Source organism: Mesocricetus auratus, unplaced genomic scaffold (assembly GCF_017639785.1).
Source record: "Mesocricetus auratus isolate SY011 unplaced genomic scaffold, BCM_Maur_2.0 Super-Scaffold_100007, whole genome shotgun sequence".
NCBI classification, from domain to species: domain Eukaryota; kingdom Metazoa; phylum Chordata; class Mammalia; order Rodentia; family Cricetidae; genus Mesocricetus; species Mesocricetus auratus.
In genome coordinates this window covers 14,180,485-14,204,996 of record NW_024429191.1, presented here as the reverse complement: position 1 = coordinate 14,204,996, position 24,512 = coordinate 14,180,485, and the positions used below count along the sequence as shown (strand labels likewise).

Genomic DNA, 24,512 nt, shown 5'->3' with positions numbered 1-24,512 from the left:
AAGAGACAGAGACATGGCGTGGGGGATAAAGAGAGACAAAGAGAGCAGAGACAGAGATTTGAGCAGTAGTGAAAGGGGAAAGTGGATGCTGTTCTTCAACCTTCCGACCAGACATGGTGTCCCACAAGCATACGCAGGACCTCTGCTGGGCAAATAGGGGTGAAAGCAGGCAGAGGGGTCCATAGGAACACACAGCATGGACCAGCATTGAAATCTTATCCAGAGAGAGAGAGAGAAAGGGAAAGAGAGAGAGAGAGAGAGAGAGAGAGAGAGAGAGAGAGAGAGAGAGAGAGAGAGAGAGAGAGAGAGAGAGAGATTTCATTTGATAGTAGCCTGGAGACAGATTTTAGTCTCATCTCAGGAGCCCTGCAGATGCCCACATCCATCCATCTATATTATGGGGGGTGCCCTGCTTTGCTCAGAGACTTCTGATTAATTGCATCTAAAAGAATTACCTTCAACATATAGGCTGGTGTGAGACCAGACGGCTGGGCATCCACATGTGCCAAGTCGGCACACAGAATTAACCATCCCTGTCTATATGCCACAGGATAAAATTCACCATTTAGCGTATACAGTTGCATGTGCACAGGGTTGTGCAACCTTGATCAGTGTCCAGGCACAGGAAACTTTTGCCACTCAGGCAGATGCTGGCCCTTCAGTACTCTGTCCCCACCATTCCTTGCATTGTGCCTCCTGTGCCCCCTCTGTGCCCACGGTGCTCTCCCTCTGCCTGGCCACCTGTTAAGCTCTATCACTTCCCAAAAGTCACTCTTCTGTACCGACTTCCTTGAATTCTACACCCCAAGATACCCAACTCCACACAAAGGGAGTTAATCTCTTTATATCCTGTGATCTCTGATACCAGCGGCGTTTGCTTCCTAGCATACACCTTAACAAGCAAAAAACCAAAAGTGTAATATCTTCTGTTGCTTTGGTTGTCTTTCTCACAACAGTAGACCCCAGGGATGGCAGGGGCTTTGGAAATTGACATCATAGTTTACTAGCCTGTGTGTGTTTCTGGGGACACAGTTCATGGACTTCATCAAATTTCCAGGGGGATTTAGAAACTGTCAAGAGTCTTGACATGAGGAAGGACTTCTCTTGGATTAGAGAGGCCCCTATTACCTGCCTGATGCAGATAGGAGTTTGCTGAACAAGCCTCGGGTTCAGGGGCATAGGAAAATGACACCAAAGGAAGGCTTCTTTCCTTCAAGGCTTTGCAGTGTTCCCTTGGGAAGCAGCACATCAAAGCAAAACAAAATACAACATATGGTTATGTGTGCAAGAATGTAGACTGTAGGTGCATACATTCATACATTCATCCCTTCAGAGATTACTGTAAGCAGCCCATGAGGCACCAAGCCCAGGAACCAGCACTCAGCCCAGTAGTAAGCGGTCACTGTGAGCATCAGACATCTCTGGATGGAGAGGAAAGTGTTATAGGACAGGGGAAAGGCTTCGGGGGTGGGGTGCAACAGAATGTGCAGAGTCTAGGACCAGAGAAAGCATTTGGTGTGTTGAGTATGTGGACTGGGGGTGAGAGAGCATCTGTGTGAGCAGGCATACCTTTAAGAACCCCAGTATCAGACCCCACAGCCCACTGAGGACTTTTCATACTTCTCTGTGAACAGTGTGTACAGAGGAGCCAACCAAGACAACATGGCTATGCCAAGACACCCAATCACAGTAGCTTAGTAGGAGTATCTCACTAACATTGAAGAGGAAGTCTGCATCTGCTCCCCCGAGCCTGGAGGGCATTGGTAGAGCAGATGGAAGACTACACCATAATGACTGAGCAGCCTGGGAGTTCAGAAGCACAAGAAGGGGGTGAGACACTTTGATCCATCACCTCAGCAGTGCCCCCGGACAAGTGAGACTGCCTGCCAGAACCAGTAGAGATGCCCTGTGAGAAAGAGAGCCAAGACTGTTTGTCTGGGAGCTGAGAAAGATGAGACTGTCTTGTGGCATCCAAGACCTGATCAGGGCATGGTAGGGTGGCCATCCTGGGCTAATGGCTGCTGTCAGGACAAAGGCCCCAGGCTGCTGGATCTTCTTCTCTCCATCTTGGCTTAGCCTGCTCTTTATACCCTGCTCCTCTATCCCATATAGTATCCCACCCCAGGGTAGTCTGAACAGACCACTCCATAAAACAGTTCAGTATCTGGGACAGGGATTTCAGGCCCAGCATTGTGCTTGCTTCTGGGACAATACCAAGCATGCCCCTCTTGTGAATCCTTTGGAAGGTATAAAGTCTCAAACACGGAGGAAGGTACCTTCAGAACTGCTGAGAGCTGGAAGCCTGTTGGGGAAGTCTTATGCCAATAAAGCACTGTCTGGCCAATAGGGAATTTAGATAGGAGGGACTAGGAGTCCAGGAGGATTCTGGGAAGGAGAAACACAAGAGTCGAGATGTAACGCCATTGGGGTAGGAAGCCCGGAAACCTCTCCGGTAAGAGACATACTTAGATTAACAATTATGGGATAATTACTTAAGTCAGAGCTAGCCAGTAAGAAACAAGCAAGGCCAACAGCTTCATAATTAATATGGCCTCCTGTGTGTTTATTTGGGACTGATGCGGATCTAGAACCAGGCTGGAAGAAAGGCTTCTCTCAAGGAAAAAGCTTCTCTTAACAGAAGCCAAAACCAGACCCAGCCTCAGAAAGTCAGGTTAGTCACTGGGTCCTACCAGAACCACGGGAGGACCAGAGGCTCCTCTCCCCCTGTGCCAGAGCCATGCCAGGAGTCCTAAGACATCTGCAACATTCAGAAAGCATGGACCAGGCAGTTACACATAGGGGGAAACAGGGTTCTGACAGCCTTTGGCCCATTGCTGAGAAGTTCACCTGCTCCCCTGTCCTCACTGGTAGAGAAACTGAAGGCAAACAGTTTTTCTCAACCATCTTTGGGCCAACACCAACATGTGAGAAGCAGAATTTTTTTTTTACACTTGGCATTTCCCAAACATTTGCCAATCAATTCCTTGCTTGCCGTGACAGGCCATTCTTCTGTTCTGAGAACAGGGCATTTGGCAGTTGTTAGAAACCTCTAAATTGGTACATCTGGGAAGCCATGACTAGTACTGCATGGTTGTGGTTGAGTTGATGAACCTCTCTGTTCACACTCTTTGGTTGAAAAGTGAAAGTTTCCAAACAAACTCACACTAATGAGGAAGGTATTTGTTTAAAAGCCTCTTAGGGCAACCAAAGTTAGGGAGGCCATGGCCTTGGCCCAGGGAATACTCTCAATCCTCAGCAGTTCTCTTCTGAGCATTCTCCTTCCATGAATGGATAGAGGAGGCTCTAGCCAAGTGGCCCAAGGATCCTTTGTGCACAGAAAGACACACACACATACATACATACATACGTACGTATGCACACACACACACACACACACACACACACACACACACACACACACACATCTTAACTGATATTGGCTACACAAATCCATAGGGAGGCAGGGCTCAGAACTACCTGCACAGCCAAGTAGGAATCAGCGAGATCAGTGAGAGCTGAGCCTGGCATGTGGTTGGTGCCAATAGCAGGTCCTGATGTGAACATTTAACCACAGTAAGCAGGATGCTGCCACTCACTAGCATTGCCTCTGATCCTTTCGAAATAAAAGCACTACTTAGAAAACCCCACAGAGCTTCTCTTTGCTCCAAGTGTGAGCTCCCAACCCTGCCCCAAGGACCTCAGACTCTGTGCCTTTGGGCTTCTCTGCCTCCTCTTAACATTGTGGCCCCACCCCATTCTTTTGGCACCTGAATATATCAAACCACTTATTCACATTGCCTGGGTCCCTGCTCCCCCAACCATCTGCCAAGTTTATGCACCCCAAATACTGTACTTGAAAGAAACTCTTATGCTTTCAGAATTCAGGCTCTCGGGCTCCAAAAAACAGGAAAAATGTCAGGGCTGGTCATTGTGTGTGCCGATGCCTGCAATGCAAACAGGTATGTGCAAGTGTGTAGTGGATAAATGGATGGATGGATGGATGATGGATACATTGCACAATGGAAGATGACATTCCAACAGAGGCCAAGAGAAGGCTGCCTGGTACAAATCCTCAGCCAGAATTTGTGTTCCTGGTTACAGATGGAATCCTCCCTCAGCTCTAATGGCCTTTGATCTCTGTTATAAACTGCATCTCCCACCTTGAAGTGACCTCTGTGTGCTGACCCTAAGAAAACACTTCCCTATACAATTGCTAATCACTCCTCTGGGCAATCTAGCTCATGATATAATATCAGTCATTTATATTCTAGTCTGAATTCCATATTATTCTAATAAAATCACTCAAGGGAAAGGAGAAACACTTTGGAGCAGAAACCTCTTTACATACCCACGATGTTGTGCCTCACAGAAAATGAAGAGTAAAGTTAGTCCAGATCTGGAGGGAAAGTCACGGACATGAACTGTCTCAGTGCTTTAAATCATACCAGGATCTTCTCAGATCCTCAAGTAGCGTCCCAACTCTATCCCTCCTGCTGCTGACCCCAGAGCATCTGTGAAATGAGAGGCCCAATGCAACATACCAAGTCCCTTAAAACATTGTGTTGGGTAGTTCCACAAAAGAACTTATTTTCTAGGGACGAAAAATTAACCCTTCCCCTCTTAAGTTGCTTTGACCTGGACATCTTATCAATAGGGAAAGTAATATGGCATAGAACAAGGCACAGGAAAGTGGGGCTGTTGCTGTGATTGCTGTGATAAACCTGGCAGTGCAGGTCTTTGGAAATATGTATGGCTGCAATGTGGGAGTGTTTAGTAATTTAGGCTAGCATGTTGGAAGCAGAGCTAAATAAACCATTCTGTTGGGAGCTTGCATTGCAAAAATGGAAAATGGAGACCTAGATCAAGAGGTCTGAGAAGGGAGCAAGAACTATATTGGGAAGTGGGTTAAGGACTATTTGTGCGATGTTTTGGCAAGTGTGTGTGTGTGTGTGTGTGTGTGTGTGTTGGCATCATTCTGTCCATGTCCTGAGAACTTGCATGAAGTTGAGTTCAAAGATAAGGACTAATAAATTTGGTTGATGGAAAAAAAACTTCAAGACAGGGAAACATCCAGGCTGTGACATGGCTCCTGTTTACTGCACTTATCCAGGTCTATAGTGAAAATGGAATAAAGTTTGGCACACACACACAAAAATCTGCAGTTTGATCAATCAACTAGTGAGGACTCATAGGGGCTCACTGAAGAGACAAACAGGCAGCCTGTATGGGTCTCACCTAGGCCCTCTGAATATATGTTGTGATTGTATAGCTAGGTGTTCTTGTGGGACTCCTAATAGTGGGAACGGGGAGTTGTCTCTGACTCTTTTGCATACTTTTGGGACCCTTTTCCTCCTATTGTGTTACCTTATCTAACCTTAATATGAGGGGATGTGACTAGTCTTATTGAAGCTTGAGATGCCATGTTTGGTTGATGTCCCTGGGAGGCTGCCCTTTTCTGGAGGGAAATGGAGTAGTGGATCTGGGAGAGAGGGGAGGTGGGAGAAGGGCTGGGAGGAGAGGAGAGAGGGAAAACTGCAGTCAGGATGTCATATATGAAATAAGAATAAATAAATGTGCAATTTGTTGAGGCTAAGAGTTTGTACAAGTTAAAATTACATCCAGAGAACGTCAAAGGAGGCTGAAATTGTTAAAGAGCAATACCCTGTCTTGTCTTGGGACAGTATGTGTGTCCCTGGGGATGAGGTGTAAGATGACACCCATCAAAGACTCTATCTCTTAAACATGCGAATTTATTTGAATAGAGAGAATTTGAACAAAGAATTCAGCTGAAGGGGTTCTCTGCTCCTTGAAAGCAATTACCTAGGGAAGTGTTTTCCTAAGATCAGAACACAAAGCTACTGACCTAGCTAGAATCGGGCCCCATTACCCTCCTCTCTGTACTAATCCCTCGTCTTCACACTCCTGAGAACTTAGCAGATGTTGACTGCATCACCTATATGGTACTGGCACTGCCATAAAAAGATGTAAGAATAAGGGGAGGGTCACGGAGACTTTTCTCCAGCTGGGGTCAGGCAATGTATGGCAGAGTCAGGGTCCCTACGAGGAATCCCTCAAAGATCATCATGTGAAGCTGTGTGAGACCCCAGGATGCTGGAGATGCCAAACTATGGGACATCTACTGGGGCAAACTGTGGGCGTGTAGCGAAACAAGTGGCAGATCTGGAAGTAGGAGATATAGCTAAGCCATTTGGAGCCTAGGTGATTTCATCAGGAGTTGCTGGATGGGTGTGGAACTGCAAGATTTGGTGTTTTACCACCTGGGTTTGGGTGTTGCATTAATTAGTCTAACTATTCCTTGCTATATTCTCCTATGTTGGGACGAGAATATTTACTCTGTGTCATTGTATAGTTGAACTATGTAATATTTTTGATTGTACAGGGTTCATAGATAAAGAATTACATGCATCTCAGAAGAGACCCTACATTTATGCTTTCAGACAATGTTGAAACTGTTGAAGACTACAGATGGTTTTGAAGTTGGCTTGAAATGCATTTTACAACATGAGATGAGCATGAACCTATGAGGACAAAGGATGAGATATTACGATTTTAAAAGCAGTATATTTGAGTATCAAGTTGACAAGAGGTAGACTTATAGTGTTTTACATTGTTGTCAACTTGACAGGACCTAAAATCACCTAGGGGAAAAAACTATGAGCATGCTTTTCCTGGTTAGGATAACTGAGGTAAGATGAACTGCCCTAAACATAGGAAGCAACATTTCATAGGCTGATCATGGGCTGAATAAAAATGAACTGAGTGATGGCATTCATCTCCACATGTTTCCTGATTGCAAGTACACTGTGACCGGCTGTCTCAAACTGCTGCCACCATGTAGGGCTGAAACGAATAGCCCAAAGAAGACCTTCCAACATTAACATGTTTTTACTGGGATATTTTACAGCAATGGGAAAAATAAAAAGGCAGTGTGCCATCACAGGCCCAAAGCACAGTAAACCTCCTGTATTCATAAATTGATTTTCTCAGGTATTGTTATAACAGAGCACTGACTAATACAGGGTACATACAGAGGCTGCGAAATTTCCAGTCCTGCAACTTTTGGACCATCCAGTTGCTTCAGGCTGACTCAACCCCTTGTTTCAATCTTGTATCACAGGGTTTATTGTGCCACTCATGATGTTTGTATCTGCTTTCTCCAGCTGTAGGTTTGGGAAATCCATGAATGGGATTCATGATGCACTGTTGCCTGGCCCAGCAGTCTCTTTCTATGAGTTTGAAAAAGGCTGACTCCTCTGGTGCTGAGGGAAGGGGGGCGGTCCATGAATGAAATAAGCTGTAGGCAATAGCCTTTGGTTGGTACATTCTTACTGTCTTTCAAGGCTCAGCTCAGACATGTCTTTGGAAAAGCCTTGAAGTCCATTTGCCCTCTCATTTTTCTTTCCAAAATTAACCTATATGCCCCTTCTCTAAGCTGACGACTCTTATTGAATTCTGTTGGCTTATCTCTGTCTTCAAATGTTCTCTTCAGGAAGGTGAGCTTCCTGAGGGGAACAGTCAGGCCTGTCTTACCTCTCTCTGCATCTTTGGTTTGGTCCATCCCAGAACAAGTGAGACCAAGCAGGACCCCAAGTTGACTAGATTGCTGGAGGAGGAAGTGGTTAGGAGTTGGTACATTACAGATGGCAGATACCCCCAAAACTGGAAGTGTGGGAAGCTCCTTGTAGAGATCTGGCCTCAGGCCGTTTGCCTTCCTAAGCCTCTTCTCACTTGGTATCATTAATTCTTCATGAACTGTATCTTTTTTACACTGCACAGCAGGCTGAATGTGAGACTCCTCTGCCTCCCCCCCCCCAATCTGGAAAAACCCTGTGCTGTGGACATGAATACTAATGCACCGTGAAAATGCCAGCCCAGAAGTCAGTCCAGGACTATCAATTAGCAACCTCAGCACCAGAATGAAGCCAACACACTCAGATGTTGTGGGTCAGCTCAGTGCAAGACAGGACAACAGAAACCAGAAAGAGCCCCATGGGCAGCCGTTGCCAAGGCCATCTTGTGGAAACAAGGAAGGGAGACTTCACATAAAACACACAGAGGGGAGAAGCAGCCTGGACTCCCGTGTCTTCTGCTCTCTCCCTCAGCTCCAGGGGGGAAAGGATGGTCCCAGGAGCGCAGGTAGCAATTGTTCTGGGATTGTTACTGGTGCTGAAGCTGCTGTGTCCTCCTCCCACCGCACCCCATTGCTGCCCATGGATGTGCTGAGCCATGTGTGTCGATTATAGTTGTCATCCAAGACAAAGGCTTTCCCCAGTCACTCTTCCATGATGCAGAATAGCCATTCTCAAGTATGGGAGGACAAGTGCATGCCTTTGTCACCCGACCTCTTCACGATGAAGCAGTTACCTTCCCCTCTCTCCCTAGCTCCTTGTTCCCCTCTGGTGTCCTTCCCATCTGATTGGAGAAGAGCTTGGACCTTGAAGGCAGACAGAGCTGAGCTCAGAGCCTCACTCTATAGATCATGCCAGGTTTGTGTCCAGGATAAATGCCATCATCAACCCACATCTCAGTTTGCTAATCTATGAAATGAAGAAGAGAGCTTGACCTGCCATGGGGACACTGCTGGATTATCTGACTACTCTGGTGTGCCAGCAATGTTGCTTTGCCTATTTCACAAATGGCTGAACTTTAATTTCTGTTCTACATTCCCATTTCAGTGATAGAGAAACTCAGCTAGTTCAGGACACCCAGTCTCCCACATTGCCTGTATATTTGGAGTGGGCTTACAGAGCACTACAGCAGAGGTAGGCTTCTACCAGAAATTTGCTGACTCTTTGTGACTTCTGGGACAGCCACTCTCTGGCTCAGGGGCATGATTCTTCTCCTTGCCAGATTCACCCAGAAGGGACAGATCAAGACTCTCTTGCTTCGTGTAGGCATGAAGCCAGCATCTATGCAGTATTTCTGCAAAGAGAGGCTGGAGTTGGGAGATCACAGTAGCCATATCCAGCTCTGGGGTTCTTCTCTCCTCTTCCATATCCCACTGGAGGCTGGGCTTCCAGTCTGCTAAGCAGGTACCAACTCCTGAGACTGTCAGCGATGAAATCTCCCTCTGCTACTTTCTTACTAACTGATAATAGACTATTCCAGGCTTTTAATTCCGTGCTAAACCTCCATGACTCAAAACCCAAGAAAGTGACCCACTGTTTCTATGTCATGTCAGCTCAGGCAATAGAAGCTGTCGGTCTCAAATGTGGATCTGGGTATAGAACAAATTCCATGAATATCTCCCACTTTTATACTACCCTGCTTCAGCAGACCTTGTCTCAGAGTCAGGCCTCTGCACAGTGGTGGCAGGAGTCCTACTGTCTCTGCATTGGGGCTCCCTTACTCGAAGGCAGCGGGTGCTCTGGGAACTGGAGCATGCTGACAGGTCTAGTGCTGTGGTGGGGTGCGGGGTGCACTCATCCACTTATAGCTGGCATTGTTACTAATCATCAGGTCCTCTGGCAGCCTCTCCCTCCTCCCTTCCCTGATCGCTTCCTCCTGGGTCTTCATTTGTAGAAGCTGTGGAAAGAAACACATCCTGCATGCGCCCTATCAGGCTGTGGTCATGGCTGCAGCCCCCAGAATACCAGAAATGCCCCAGGAGGGGGACTGTCACTCAAAGGGTCCAGGACCCTGTACTTCACTTGACTTCTAGCCTTCAGCTCTGAGAAAATGCACCGTATGCTTCTCCCTCCCCAGAGGAAAAAAACAGTTGCCATAGTGGCAGGACAGGGAATTGGGCTCCAGAAGCAGAGGGGCTGAACTGCCGGGCAGCTCCATCCCTCACTTCCCATATGGCACTGGGCAGGCTAGCACCCTCTCTGCACCTTAGGGGCCGCGTATGCTAAATGAGAGCTAATGAAAGCGCTGGCCACATGGGGCTATCGAAATGATTGAGTGAGGTTAGGCATGTGACTGGAACATGGTAAGATCTCTGAGGAGGATAGCTGCCCTCGTTAATGTAATGATTACATAACCAGAGGAGAATGATGCGGGGGGGGGGGGTGAACACACTTGCCCAAGATGATGAGAGGGAGCCCCATTCTGCACACACTTGAGAAAGACAAGAAATTCTGGCCACAGTAATTGTCTGCTGAGAAGCTCAATACCACAGGCAGAGAAGAGATGATGACCCTGACCCTTGGCCTTCCTCACCTTTACCCATCCCTACTCAGAACCACATCCTTGACTCCCCACTCCCAACGACTCTCATCCTCTCTGTGTGGCTCCTCCACCCTCACGCTCACCTTCCTAGGCTGACTTAGACTCCGACTTCAGTGGTCTCAACTTTTGCTTATCCTAGGATTCTGAGCAGGGCTGGTCAGTGGCCAGGGTTAGGCCTTATGTCCTGGATTCTAACCGTTCCAAGGGGATGGCTGGGGTGTGACAGTTCTTTGCTAGCTTTTCATCCCCTGAGACTATGAGCAGCAGAGTAAGCACAGACCTGTCAGCCCCAAGGCAGGCTTGGAGATGACAAGCAGAAAGCACTCACTCAGCACCCTCACTTCCAATGACTGCTGGAGGTTAGCACCAAAGTTAAAATGACCTTGAACCTTGAAGTCCTCCAAACCCACTATGGGGGTCCTTATGTATCACCCTCAGTGACCCCTAGGAGTAATCATGCCTATTTTATAGATGTGCAAACTGGGCCTTATAGAGTTGAAATCACACAGCTCACAGACAAATGGATGGCGTGCCTTCCTGCTTCCATGAGTGGAGTTTCATAACTGAGATGTCCACAAACGTGTTTTGTGGGAGAGCCATGGATTCTGAACTAGGTGAGCATGTGAGAAAGGTCTACAGTGCCTCCTGACACTTGACTGTGTGAACAGATTTGAAGCCACCCACCTTCCCTCACCCATCCATAGGCAGCCACTCCATCAAGGTCGATTAATTGTCTACCCTGTTCCTAGTGTAGTGTGGGCACCAAGCCTCTGGGCTCCAGGAATCCCCCCTCCCCCACAGGATCTGGGTAACTCAGCACTGCGCTGCCAGAGTCTCAGCTGCGTGGGTGGCTGCACTCTGTCTGAACTCACCCGGCCTTGGTGGGGGCTGTGCCAGAGCTAGCACACGAAGGGGGATCCCTTGGGGCAGTGCAGCCATCAGGACACGTGACGGAGCCTGTGAGTTTGGGTGTCCCCAGCCCCCTCCACAGTTCCCTTGCAGTTCACATTAGTACTGCTCCCAAGAGAACATGATCAGCTTAGACAGATGAGGCCATGCTTAACCCTGTCTCGTAAAAAAAAAAGATGCTTGAGCACAGGGACACAGCCGGAGAGGATGCTCGCCTGAGCCCAAGTCCTGTTCAAAGGTCTCCTTTTTTCTTACAGAGACTGAGGAAATAGAAGCAAAGGGGACCAGCAGGGGAAACTGAGGCACAGATGATGTTTTCTAAGTCATGATGTTTTCCATCCAGCTCCAGAGACCCCCACCAGGCACTCTGATAATCATAGTCAATTTCAGCTTAGCCCTGTCCCTGCCATTGACATTGCCAGAATGAGAGGTGGGGATGGGGCGGGGGAGGAGTGCTCCCAGAGGTCAGATGCCTTGATCAAGGTCACATAGCACATCTGGACCTCGCAATCTCATTTGAAGGTTGCTTTTATTCACTCCCCTCCCTGGCCTGTGAAACCCCATGGTGCTACAGCACCATGGACTATCACGTGAGGACACTCCGAGCACCTGACACCCCAAGCAGCCCTCTTTCCTTCCAGCATGACCTGAGATGGTGAGGAGTGGATCTGCTGGACGGACAGCCTGCAGCCCACACTGGCAGTTCTCTAAACTCAGGGATTGTTGCTTTTTCTTATTCAATGTGGGCTTGATGTGATCAGAATAGAGCCTGGCAAGCCAATGGTGCTTAGCAAACATGTGCAGAGTCAACGACTGAATAACTAAATGAGCCCCAAAGTAAATGGAAACATACCTACTGAGTGCTTTGGACAGGACCAATGCCCTTTCTCTTTATCTGTCTTGACCGGGTCTCACGTCAACCCACATGTCAGATGAAGACCCAGAGACACATTTAGTAGAAGGGACTTGACCCCAGAAGCTAAGTGATAAAGTCATCTTTCCATCTTGAGTGGTGTCACGTTGAATATCTGTGGCCCCTAAGAGAGTCTGGACCAGGTTTGGCTTCATAGATATGGATGGGGATGGGGTGGGGTGGGGATGTATGCAAAGCAGGAGCCTCGGCCTCTGCTTTCTAAAACTCCCAGTCTATTTGGGGAGGCCCGGCTTATGCATGCAGAACATTTGGGAAATGGCACAAGACAGCAGTGAACAGCACTGAACTGCACATGATCAGGTGCCAACCTCATTCTCTGCCTTCACTAATCTCAGTCTTTTAATACCAGATGGGGACCCCAAGAATAGATTTCCTACCCAACAGATGAAGAGCAAAGATGGAAGCCACAGGGAAGGCTGAGGCTTCCTCAGTTCTGCACCATGCCTGGTCCACGGCGGCAGGAGCAGCAGGTGTCTGGCCTCCATCACAGGCTCATCCGTGTGTTAGGCACCTCCCGAGGGCCCTGTGAGAAGCATCTCACCAGCCTCACGGCAGCGGGGTGAGGAAAGTGTCGATACAATGCTCAAGATGAAAGTAAGGCTCAGAGAGAGTACTCATCATGCCCAGTGTCACACAGCAAGGGGTGGGTGGATCCAAACCCACTTCTGCCAACTTCCACACTCCAGACACCTCCTTACTTACTTCTCTGGTGGGAGGAACTGTGGGGAGATGTGAGGTTGAGGGAAGAATGAGTAGGAAGGAAAGGATAAGGAGGCAAAGAAAGGTGCGGTGGACAATAGAGGAATGAAGTAAGAACGGGAAAAGAGGAGGAGAATGGACAGAGGAGAAAACAAGAAGGGGCTTGATGTTACATAGGCTCAGACAAGCAGCCACATGTTTTCCTAGGATCCCCATAGACCTCTGACCACCCCACCCCTTTCCGTGGACGGCCACAGAGGAATGCCCTAAAGGAGTACTATTTAGAAGCTCTTATCTGAAGGCAAGACTTGATTCCAGAGCATTTTGAGGGTGTAGTCTGGACATGCTCAAGGTGACCTAGACATTAGGAACCTCTCCTTGCAGTTCCAGACACAGGAAGTCCATGATCAAGAGCTAAAGTCTGGTGAAGTCTCTATCTTTGATAACAAAGGGCAACTGGATTTCAGAATGCTCACCCATCTTTGTGCTTGCAGGGGACATGGAGTGGGTCTGGTATTTTTCTGAGATAGATAGGTAGATAGATAGATAGATAGATAGATAGATAGATAGATAGATAGATAGATAGCCAGAGTTCCACCCTTATACCCTCACTTAGCCGGAATTAATATCCTTGAGACTCAGTCTCCAAATGCAGCCAGAGTAGTGGCTAAAGCTTTAATGTGACAATTTTGGGGCACAGAAACCTTTGATTCATACTAGGACAAATGAGAGGGGAGTCAGAGCCAGAAATGAGAAATAGGCAAGCTCATCTGAAGAATAGAGGGACATGTAGCACTGAAACCCAGGTAGGGTCAACAGGATGAAGCTGTCATGGTAGCCAGTACTTCCGGTCAGAGGCTGCAGGACAGGTAACCCCTGCAGCCAGTGACTGATGGCATGTTCCTTTGGCAGCCCCTGGGCACATCTACCTAGCCACATCGTCTGCTGCTGTGTTGTGAGTTCCCAAGAGGCAGGAGAGGGGCTGCTTTTGCCTCCCTTCTCTCCTGCGTTCTCCTCTATGTATCCCTCAGGTTTCTCTGTGAACATCCCCCACATGATGTCTGCTCTTCTGTTGCACAGTGTGTGTGTGTGAGAGAGAGAGAGAGAGAGAGAGAGAGAGAGAGAGAGAGAGAGAGAGAGAGAGAGAGAGAGAGAGAGGGAGAGAGAGAGAGAGAGAGTAGGGTTATCTGCAGGTAACACCTACCCCTTAGAGTAATGTCAAGAATAAATGGGCTATTGTGAGTGTAGCTGTTTGGTTGCAGGTAGATATGTCACAAGCAGTTGTTGCATGAGTGAGTGGGTGAGCGAGTGAGCAAGTGAATGAATCTTCACTGGAGAAGATTCTTAACATGATCAAGAATAATCTAGAAATCATTCATTTTTATTAATTAATTGATCACCGAGTGTGGTGGTTTGGATGAGAAATGGCCCTCTAGGCTTATATATTTCAATTTTTGGTCCCTAGTTGGTGGAACTGTAGGGTTAAGGAGGTTTGTTCTTGTTGGAGGAGGTGTGTCACAGGGCTTGAGCTTGCTTCAAAAGTCCAAACCACTCCCAGTTAGCCCTCTCTGTCTTGTGTGTAAGAATGTAGCTCTCAGTTACCTGCCTCCCTGCAATGAAGGGCTTGGACTCGCCCTCCAAAACTGAAACTGTAAGCAAGTCCCCAGTAAACTCTTTCCTTCATGTGTTACCCTGGTCATGGTATCTCTTCACAACAATAGAAAACAACAAAAGACTGCACCTGTGTCACCAGCAGCTGAACAGATAGGGTTAAGCTAAAGCATCCACAGAGAAAGCCAGATAGGGGAAAAAAAAAAAGACAATGAGATGGAAGGTTGTAAGGCGGGAAAGAGCCTCAAGGGCCATGGAAATGCCAAAGAAGGCTCCTGCTGGGGACCAGGAGAGGCTTCTGGTGCAGATGAGATATGGAACAGATCAAAGTTGGGCAGTGGATTACCAGACAGAGAAAGGGATGAGGGATATTCTAGGCAGAGGATATGCAAAGGCCCCGGGATGGGGCCATAGAGGAATAGAAAAGGCTTGTGTGGCTAGATTCCCCCAAAGAATGACCAATAGAGAGGGAGAGTTGGTGGAAGAAGCCAGGCTACAAAAGGTTCAGCCTGTGGGACTTCATGTTGGTAACTTCATGTTATTCCCATGGCTCAGATGCAACCAAATGCGACACCCAGAGAGGAACTTAGCCATGTCAGGCCTGTAAAACAGAGGGATTCCTCTGTAGACTTCTTCAGAGGACTGTAGCAGGGAAATCAGAGAGCAGCATCCCAGCCTTTGGTAACCTCTCAAATACTGCCCTGCATGTGGGCATTCAGATCATGTGACTAGCAGGGAGCAGTTTGGTAGGCTTCCATGTGACATCCTGAGAAACTGGCAGGCTCCTGGTGCAGTACCATGCCCTCCCCAGCAGAGAAACCCCCTTTGTTCCTTGAGTCACACTAGACCAGATATCTTCCGGGAACCCCAACTTCAGTCCTTCCTCTCCTTCCTCTCCATCCCCAGATGACGGGAAAGAGGCAGAGACCAGCTCCTATGTCCGCCATCATCCAGCACTCCAGGGGGAAAAGCTGAAATACCCAGTGGAGAGCTGAGGCTTTGAATTGGGTGGAAGCCAGAGCTGGCTTTTCAGCCTTGAGTCCCAGTGCCTCATCTGCCAACATAAATGACCCTAGAGATTATGAGACAACCCTGGGTAAGGAATTCTAACCCCAGTTCTGGCTGGAGAACTTCAGGCAAGCTCCTCATCAGGAACAAGCCTCAATTTCTCTCCATGGTGATGACAGACCTGATCTAACTAGCCTATGGGACTTTTATGGATGTCACACGGTGACTGAATTCCAAGGCGAGGGGCAATGCAAATGAAAGCATTCTAAGTCCATGTCCCTGCTTCCCCCAAAAAGGACACATGTTGGAATTTGAGCAGGAATTAAGTGCTGTGGAGGTGAAGCATGTTATTCTGAGTTCCTGGGAAAAAATTGCGGGCCGTATCTGGCCCTGAAGGGCAGCTGATGGACTGGGTAAAGAGAGGTGGCTCTTCACTGGTCGTATATGCATGGAGTCAGACTGCATTCCTGAATGTGCAAGTGTATGGGCGTCTGAGAGCCTTTTGCACTGTGTGCACATATGAGGGTCTTGTCTGGGGTCTTACAGATGCATCCCATGGGTGTATTATAGTTTTGGAGTCTGTCTGTGTGCAGCATAGCAATGTCTGTGTAGGCTTGAGGGACCCGTGTCCATATGTTCATGGTAGTATATATGTATACGTGTTCTGAAGCCATATGTTGAGGGACGCTGTGAGCTCCAAACACAGCCAGCGTGCCTCTGTGTGGTGAAGAGCAAATGACTGGACATAGATCTGAGAGCAGCCTGGGTTGGGGATTCTCGGTGCAAACGCACATGAAATTCTCAGTGGAAGTCCAGAGAGACAGGACTGACAGCCAGCTGGGCTGGGGAAGAGGAAATTCCCGAGCTTTCTAGGGAGACACCTGCCATCAGTTGCCACCAGGAGGTGAGGCCACGGGTCCCTAATCATTGCCTTTTCATTGGAAATCTGCAGGGAGGTTTGAGGATCCCTGTCACTTGAAGGGGGAGATCATGGAGGGAGACTGCATTCTAAATTCAAGGGCTATCCCCTGAGGCATTAACTTAAGTGCCACCCCACTGTTCTATCTGCAGGTGAGAGAGGAAGGGGGGGGGGATGCAGAAGAGGTGGAGGGGCAGCAAGGGCCTATGGGACCTGGAGCTACTCTCCCCCCCCACTTCCTGTCACTAGAAATGAGCCCTGGCCTTGGGGGAACTCTGCAGGTCCCTAACACTTCCTAGAGAGTTTAGGGGAGCCCTTCTTCCTGGGCAGGGTAGACTTTCTCCACCCCAGGAAGGCAAGCAGTGGTTAAATGTGATTTTCTCCGAAGTCAGGAGAAATCTCAACGCTCTCCGAGCCGAAACACACACACACACACACACACACACACACACACACACAACTCTCACACTCACACACATTGATGTTCATCCTGGGGGCCAATTGCTGACCCCTTCCCAAGCTGCACACCCACCAGCCAGGTCCCTGACAGGGTCTGTCTGGCCAGGAGGTCATTCCCAGTGTCCCGCACAGCCAGGAGCAGTGTGGTGCAGGCAGCAGGGCCAGGTCCCCAGGTCCCCACCCCGCCCCTCCGCAGATCCCCAAGGCTGCCTCTGCCTCTCTACTAGCCCAGTGCGCAGTCCAGCTCTTCTCCGCGCCAGTCCCAGGCGCGGTTCATTCATGATTGGTACTCGGCCCCCTGAGACCCAGCCCGAGTGCGGGGCGGAGCGGCCAGGCGGCAGCAGGGGCGGGCGGAGCGCGGCTCCCGCACCGCACGCGGCGCGGGCTCGGCAGCCTCGGCCGGGCGGGCGCGCCGGCCCCGTGTCCAGCACCAAGCAGGCTTCGGGGCTCGGGGCTCCGGGCTCGAGGTTCGGCCCTCGGCGAGGCCAAAGGCCGGGCTGGGTGCCCGCACTGGGGGGTCTGCGAAGGCTCCCGCGAGCCGCTGGCCCTGGGTGTCAGTGCATGTGCCGGGCTGAAGACAGCAGCAGCCAGAAGCTCCCGGCACCCCGGCCCCACGCTCTTTGAATACCAAGCTGCAGGCGAGCTGCCCGGGGCTTTTTGCTTTCTTGTATTTCCTCTCCTCCAATTCAGAGTGGGCAATCCACACCGATTTCTTTTCAGGGGAGGGGAAAGGCAGGGCCTGGGGTCCCAAGTCGCACACAAGTCTTCGCTGCCATGGGGGCCGTCATGGGCACCTTCTCATCCCTGCAGACAAAACAAAGGCGACCCTCTAAAGGTAAGCACTCTGTCCTCTGCTCCCCTGGATAGGTTTGGGAGTACCGGGTGTTGTGTTGGGATGCAGCGTCTGTCTCCCGTAGTTCCAAATCCCCTAGCCATAAAGGTTCTGGACAGTCTCTTTAGCCCAAGGGAATAAGAACCTCGTGGGAGGGCTGGTGCGAACACCAAGGGGCAGCAGTCAGGATGGACGCTGGTCCCCTCCAAGGGCGAATGGACCCTTCTCTTCTGGGAAATATATGGGAGCAGGACGAGGCGGATTCACAGGTGGAGAAAGCTGCGTTCTCTGGGCTGGGAAGGCTCTTCCCGCTCCCATGGGGCTGACGTTGGTGCAACCTCGAGCATCCAGCAAGGGTGCTTACACTCATGCATGCTTCCTTGGGAATGGCCATGCCTTGCCAGGTGCTGACCTGGGAGCCTAACCATGAGGGAGACAGTGATTTGCCCGTCTCCCTTAAAAACCTCTGCAAGCCAAAAGGAATCAGCTGCTATCCAGGTGGTAGAACCCTAGGCTCAGGTCCTGGGACACAGGGAGTCTGCAGAAAAGAACACAACAGGGCGAAGGTGTGTGTGCTGCTAAGATCTGAGGACTTCAGGGGAATGGAGTGCGCTGTGGCGAGGTCCCCGGGCAGGTGCAGGGCAGAGGCAAAGCACACAGTCCTGGCATTCCCCTGTCAGGAACCTGTTCCACAACTGCCTTTCTCCAGCTGTGGCATGCCCATCACCAGCGGGGCAGTTGTCAGACATCCATGTGGAGCTGGGTGACCTTGTTGCACCGAGGTTCACCAGGCAGGCCTCTGTCTCAAGGGACAGAAAGTTGCTTATAGGGATAAAAACACTGGAAACAATCAAGAAAAAGACAATGATGGGCTCGGTTTGCTTAATGCTCAAATGCCATTGCAGATAGCACAAGGATTCTAAATCGTTTCACACTCAAATGCTCAAGTTCTGAGATTTAAAATATTTCGACTACATGTGGGGACACAGTACCCACCTTGTGTTAGCTAGTGACCAGAGCTGTATTTGGGTGATAGTGGGCCCCAGTACACAATGAGGCTCCTCATAGGACCTGCTCCATCTCATCTTGGTTGGGATCATGCATAGAGCTACCCAGGAAGAAAGGGTCAGGCTTCTGGTCCAGTTCTTAGAGACAAGCTGAATAAACACCATGGAAAAACAGCCACAGGTGCAGGTCTCAAGCAATGAGCCCAGGCCAGAATCGGAAGGGGCTTCGGTTCATCCGCTGGGTTCTTTGCCCTGACAGGAAGGCACTGATGCCATTCAGCAGCCCAGAGAAAGGCAGGTCTGCAGACCTTATCCCAGGGTCTCAGGGCTCTGAGCTCTGCCTCTCCTGGGTCTCAAGGTGCTGCTTCGCTTGCAGGGTGTCCAACACCCAATCCAAGTCTCCTCTCGCATAATGAAGGGGATGATGGAAGAGGACATGAGATCCCACAGACCACGGAGGGGACTGTAAGGCACAGTTAAGTTAGTTAAAACAAAACTACCATGTCTGTATCTCTTTGAGAGAAAGGCAGGTGTCATATTAGAGATCTGTGGCTCTGTAATCCAGGGTAGTGTAGGTGGCAACCTCAGCCCTGGCAGTCTTGGACCTTGGGTAAATCTCACTTCCTATAAATCTCAATTTTTCAAATACACCAAATGGATAAGAATGCTACCTTCCATGAGAAGCTGGAGAAAGTGGAGGAAGACAGTGTCTCATCTCATATACTGTGCTCTCTGAAGCCACTAGAAGAGACTGTAATCAGAGCAAATGATGGATGAGTGATGGCCGGCCTGGAGATGCATAGAGCTGTAGGGCGCAGATGTTACCATCTGCCATTCCAGTCTCTTGGTCCCAAATCCCGGTCACCTGGGGTCAGCTCCTGCAGGATTCCAGAGGCCACAGCACTCTCTTCTCTCTCTTAGGAAATTGAGAAAGAGGAGAGTGTATCAGCACTCACTGTGCCTGGCACAGTGTTTTATCTGAACATTCTCAATTGATTTTTATAGGAATGTCTGTGGCTCCTCAAAGATCCAGGCTCTCCTTGTGGGCCCCCAAGTTAGCCCTTCTATTCAGAGCAGTAGACAGACATCAGTTTGAACTGTCCACATGTGCAACTGTACACCTTTCCCCCAGGCATTTGCCCCCAGAACAGAGTCCAGCCTCACTGTCTTGCCCATCAGAATAAAAACCTGTAAGAGACCCTTCCATGGGAAGAGGCTTAAGAAGTGGACAGGGCTCCACTGGGAGGCATTCTCATGGATTTTTTTTTCAGGTTCCATTTGGTTCTCAGATTCTAAAGGTTTTATTGTGGGTGCTGTCATTGGAGCCACTGCTCTGATCTCTGGGATGCCAGACTCAGGTCTAATTAGATGCAGTCAGAAGAGAGTGGTGGGGGTTTTCAACAGAAGAATCTGTCTCCCTGCTGGGTTCAAACCCAGGCTCCACCACTCACTAGCTGCATGACTAAGCCTTGTTTTCTTCCACTGTGAATCAGGGACAGTAGTGGTTACCATCTTAAAATAGCTGTTGTGTTGCATGCATTTTGGGGATGATGGAAGGCACGTGCTTCCCACAGACCCTGCGATCAGTGGTCAGCCACTTTTAGGTCCTGTTTAGTGTATGGCTGCGCTGTGTAGGTCATGGAAATGTCCAGAATAGGGCTATCCTGTAAGCAGCCTTTCAAGCCCTTTCAAGCCCTGTATAGGTAAGCAGGATCAGAAGCCAAGCACAGGAATGCTGAGCCTCTGCTACGGCCCACTAACCTCTGCACTGTGGCTGATCATGGAAACTTCACAGCTGACTCAGCCACAGCTCCAAGTGCTCAAAGACAACTTGGAAATGCATGCACAACTTTAAAACAGGGCGGCAATCTAGTGTCATTACCGCTGGGAAAAGAACACACCTAGCCCAACCTTGTGCTCAGGAAGTACTCCCCGAAGGCAGCAGAAATCTAAAGTAATTTGAGAGCTTTGCCACTGAGCAAAAAGCATAGTGTTCACTTTCTGTCTTCTGTTTGGGATCTCGGTGTGTCTTTAATTGAAAATGGGAAAAACCTTGCCTGGGGGTTTCAGGCCCTGTCCCCAGTCTTAGGTAGTTTCTTTTGCCAGCAATTTCAAGAGCCCCCCCCCAAGCCTCTGCTCTTAGGTTTGAATGTGTGAGCAAGGCTGACTACAGGGAGGGGCTATGCAGAGGGGCACGCTGGTACAGATGCCGGTTCTGTGGGCATCAGGAGACTGCACGAAAACACTGGATCAGTCCCACCCAGCAGAGACTTGCCTGTTCGCAGATAGCCCCGTGTTGCTTAGGTGGCTGGGTTCTAACTCCTCCACAATCAAGTACACCTGTCTGAACTTTGAGAGTTTCAGTTTTATACCTCCATGGCGCCGACTGAGTCATCGAGAAAAACACATGGCTATCAGATAATTTTTATGAGGTCACGTGGTAAGACAGAGTCAAACATAAGAGTGGTCTTGTGGGTTCTAAATCGAAGAGCCCTTTGGAGAATGCAGAGGCATAGATTTCGTGATGAGCCTGGCCTTGAAGTCGATGGATGGGGTGGTGTGATAATCTTAGAGAGCCCTGAGAGGCAGTAATGGGAAGAGAGTCATGAAGAGGCTGCGGGCCCAAATCACACCAGCCTGGACTCAGAGACCACTGCCAAATCACTCTGAAAGGGGAGTACAAGCAACAGACAGACATGTGCATGCCATGAGCATTACTTACCTCAGCATCTCTGCCCATCATTTAAACTCTGTAAGACTCTTACCCCCAGACCCTACCTCACTTACTAATTCAAATTCCATGCGAATTCCAAGAACTCACTCAGCTGTTTTTATATTCAAGAAGCCTTCTCTAAGTCTCAGAGAGAAGTGACTTCTCCCATCTGAATTCCTAACGTTTTAAAGATGTATGCTTTCCTGACTCACAAGCCATGCTTGGAATCAGACCATCAATGGAGGTGTTAACCCTCTCCCCATCACCATAGTATAGGCTTCTTGGGGGCCACAAGTGTGTCTGAGTTATTCTTCACAGTCCCTGGCTTGGTTCTTTGCACATAGTAGGTGCTTTGTAAATGTTTTCCAATGGAAGCTACAACAATGAGATGGTTGGTCTCTCATCGTTTCTAAGAATAGCAGACCCCACAGGAAACGTTAGCTCACTACTGGAGTCTCAATCACCAACCCCTCTACCTGAATGAATTCTGTTATTTGGTCTGTTGGCTTTGATTAGCATTGTCTCTGAAGTGTCTGTTTACCATTCAGCAAGGAAGTACTGAGAACCATGTTTCCACTCTGCATTGCCTGAGATTCACAGGAGGCCTGAATAAAGGGGCACGCTACCTAAATTCAGAGGTGTTTTCAGTCCGATTCCAGGAACATGGCATGACGAAGGCAAAGACCCCTTTGTCTACCTAGAAGGCCTTTGCCCAGTAAGGGGGTTAGGGAGTGTGTTCCTTAGCAGATGAGTGACTGATGGATGGTTGCACAAATAAGAGAATCAATAAACGAGGAAAATGAATGAAGGAGCAAGTAAATAATCAAATGAGTGGCAGATGAAGATTGAATAAGTGAGTGTGTGATTAAATGACTGCATCCATAAATGAATGAGTGAATGCATGAGTGAATGATGAAGTCCTGGGAAAACGGCAGCAGCAGATTGTCTCCTTATGATGAACAGTAGCGACTGTGCTGCGTAGTTCCTGTACCTAAGCATTTGTCTCAGTTCATGACTGCTGCTAACAACACAAGACCACAGACCGAGTAGCTTAAAGACAAGGAGCGCATTTCCGTTTACAGCTCTAGAGATCACAGGTGAAAATAGCCCATTGGTGACTGGTAGCCTTTTGCTGGCAGAGTCCTGAAACACACAAGGCCTCCCAGGGTGAGAGGTGCCTTTGGGGTTTCTTCTGTTCCTTTAAAGCCTCCAGCACTCTGATGGGGCTCACTCTGAAGACCTTGCTGAATCCTAATCACTAACTTCCCAAAGGCTCTGTACACCAGAGCTCAATTTTCCACCCTCTTAATACTTCATGATAGAAATTAGCTTCAGGAAGAGTGAACTTTAACAACCTCCACAGGAAAACATGGAGGAATCAACGACACAGGAAACTTTAGTGCAGAGAGTTAGTAGCAAAACTTACAGGAAGTGCCTTCTAGAAGTACAGTTTAGAAGGGCCTGGGAGGTTTTGGCTACTGACAGATGTGTAGTGTCTATAGGGAAGGTGGAGAGAGGGTAGCGTGTCTGTTGGCTTCACACTTTTGTCGGAAGAAAGGCAAGGATTCTTCTCCAACATCACCTCCTGTTTCCCAGGTTCAGTGTCGCCTGGTCTACTTGTCTACCCATTCATTGGTCCACTTGCCCAACCCCATAATTATGCTCTAACATTGCCCCCTGGTAACATTTCTTACTAAGATCAATTCCAGCCCCTGCACCTCCTTCTGGTTTGGTTTCAAACTTGGGACAAATGACTGAGGTACCTATTCATTAACATATCAAAGCAGACCTGGCCTCCAGGTTCTCTCAGCATCCCTCCTAGCTGGCATACCCTGTCACATGCCCTACCCTTCTCCAGAGGCTGGGCTGCCCTTCCCCCAGCTGCCCGTCCCTATATAGTCCAAGAATTTGGGTTATCCACTCTTTTTGTACCTTTGGGCCTCCTGGCTGCTCTACCTGATTACCCTCTCTCCCCTGTCCTCCTTCCCTCCTCTGCTCTCTTACATATCCATACCTAGGACCAGTCACACCCTTTCCTTTGCTTTTTATTCCTTTTCTTCCCAACCTGGTGCTGAAACCCAGGACCAGTCATGTTCCTTTTCCTTTTTATTCCTTTTTTTCATTCTCTTCTACCTCTACCCCCCCAGTCACTTGGTGAACTCCTACATATTCTTCAAGGCCCCGTCCAACATCATTCCACACTCCTGTAGACAGAGCACATCTTCCCTTTCTTTTATCCCTCATGGCTACTGATGCTGCACCACACACACACACACACACACACACACACACACACACACACACACACACACATAATCTTTACACATCAAAGCTATTATTATGGGTTTACACAATTATCCCTCTGCCTGGTTCTCAGGGGCTGATTCTTATTCCAGAACCACTGTCAAGCCTGACACCTGGTCTAGACTTGATGGATGTTGGCTGTGTGGAGGAAAGAATGTGTGTGTGTGTGTGTTGTCATGACTAAGGAGCACGGGAGCATTTCAGTGCAAAGAACTCCAAGACCCAAGTCTGCGCCTGGGGAGAAGACTGCAACATTCTGCATAATGGTTCTGGAGCCAATGCTCCCATTCATCAGGCAGGAAAGGAATGTAATTAGAAAGGAAAGGGTCCTGGAGCTTTCAGAGAAAGTAGTTTCAGTTCTTCAGCTCCCTCCAGGTGCTATCTTAAGTAGGTCATCTTCTAGAAGTAGCCATAGTCAGGTGGAATACTGTTCTTTTCCCATGTGCTAGCTAGCCATGACAGTAATACTTTGGATTAATTCTTATTATTCTAGGTCCTATTAAAAGCCTGTTCAGAAGCAAGAATGAGACCTCATTAGAATCGGAGTGCCGAGAGAGAGGTGCATGATGGTTAGGACCACTGGGACAAGGTCACAAAGGCCCTCCTATTGTGTCAGTATATTTGTAGGGATGTTCTACTCTGTTCAGCTATGACTTCTGACTTAATGTCCTGGGGACTAGAGCCATTATAGCCATGGTCACTGACATTCTGGGTCATTTCATAGCCATTCCCACCTATGGAAAGTTGTCAAGTTCAGTTGGTTACAGAAATTTCCAACCACAAGGTACAAAAACATAGATCAGCTTCCAGGGCCAATACTAATACCAACAATACCCCAAACTGGCCCAGCCTCTACCAGATGCCAGGCACCTTAATTTTCCCATTCTTGGGTCGCTTTATCTTAAACCTGCAAGGCAAGATGCTGT

The 24,512-nt window shown here is 48.9% G+C and overlaps 1 protein-coding gene across 4 annotated transcripts in view; it reads left to right on the top strand.

The window, feature by feature from the left end:
- The window catches only part of Kcnip1 (potassium voltage-gated channel interacting protein 1), a 364,140-nt gene that overhangs the window by 135,826 nt on the left and 203,802 nt on the right, over nt 1-24,512 (top strand). Inside the window, exon 1 of one of the 4 annotated variants that reach the window (XM_005071947.4) lies at nt 17,134-17,565. The exons of 2 other annotated variants lie outside the window; for them this stretch is intronic. In XM_005071947.4, coding sequence (XP_005072004.1) covers nt 17,505-17,565 — 61 coding nt within the window. In that variant the 5' untranslated portion in view covers nt 17,134-17,504. Of the gene's footprint in view, nt 1-17,133; nt 17,566-24,512 lie in introns of those variants that run through there. One more of the 4 variants, XM_005071950.4, reaches the window with a different exon arrangement.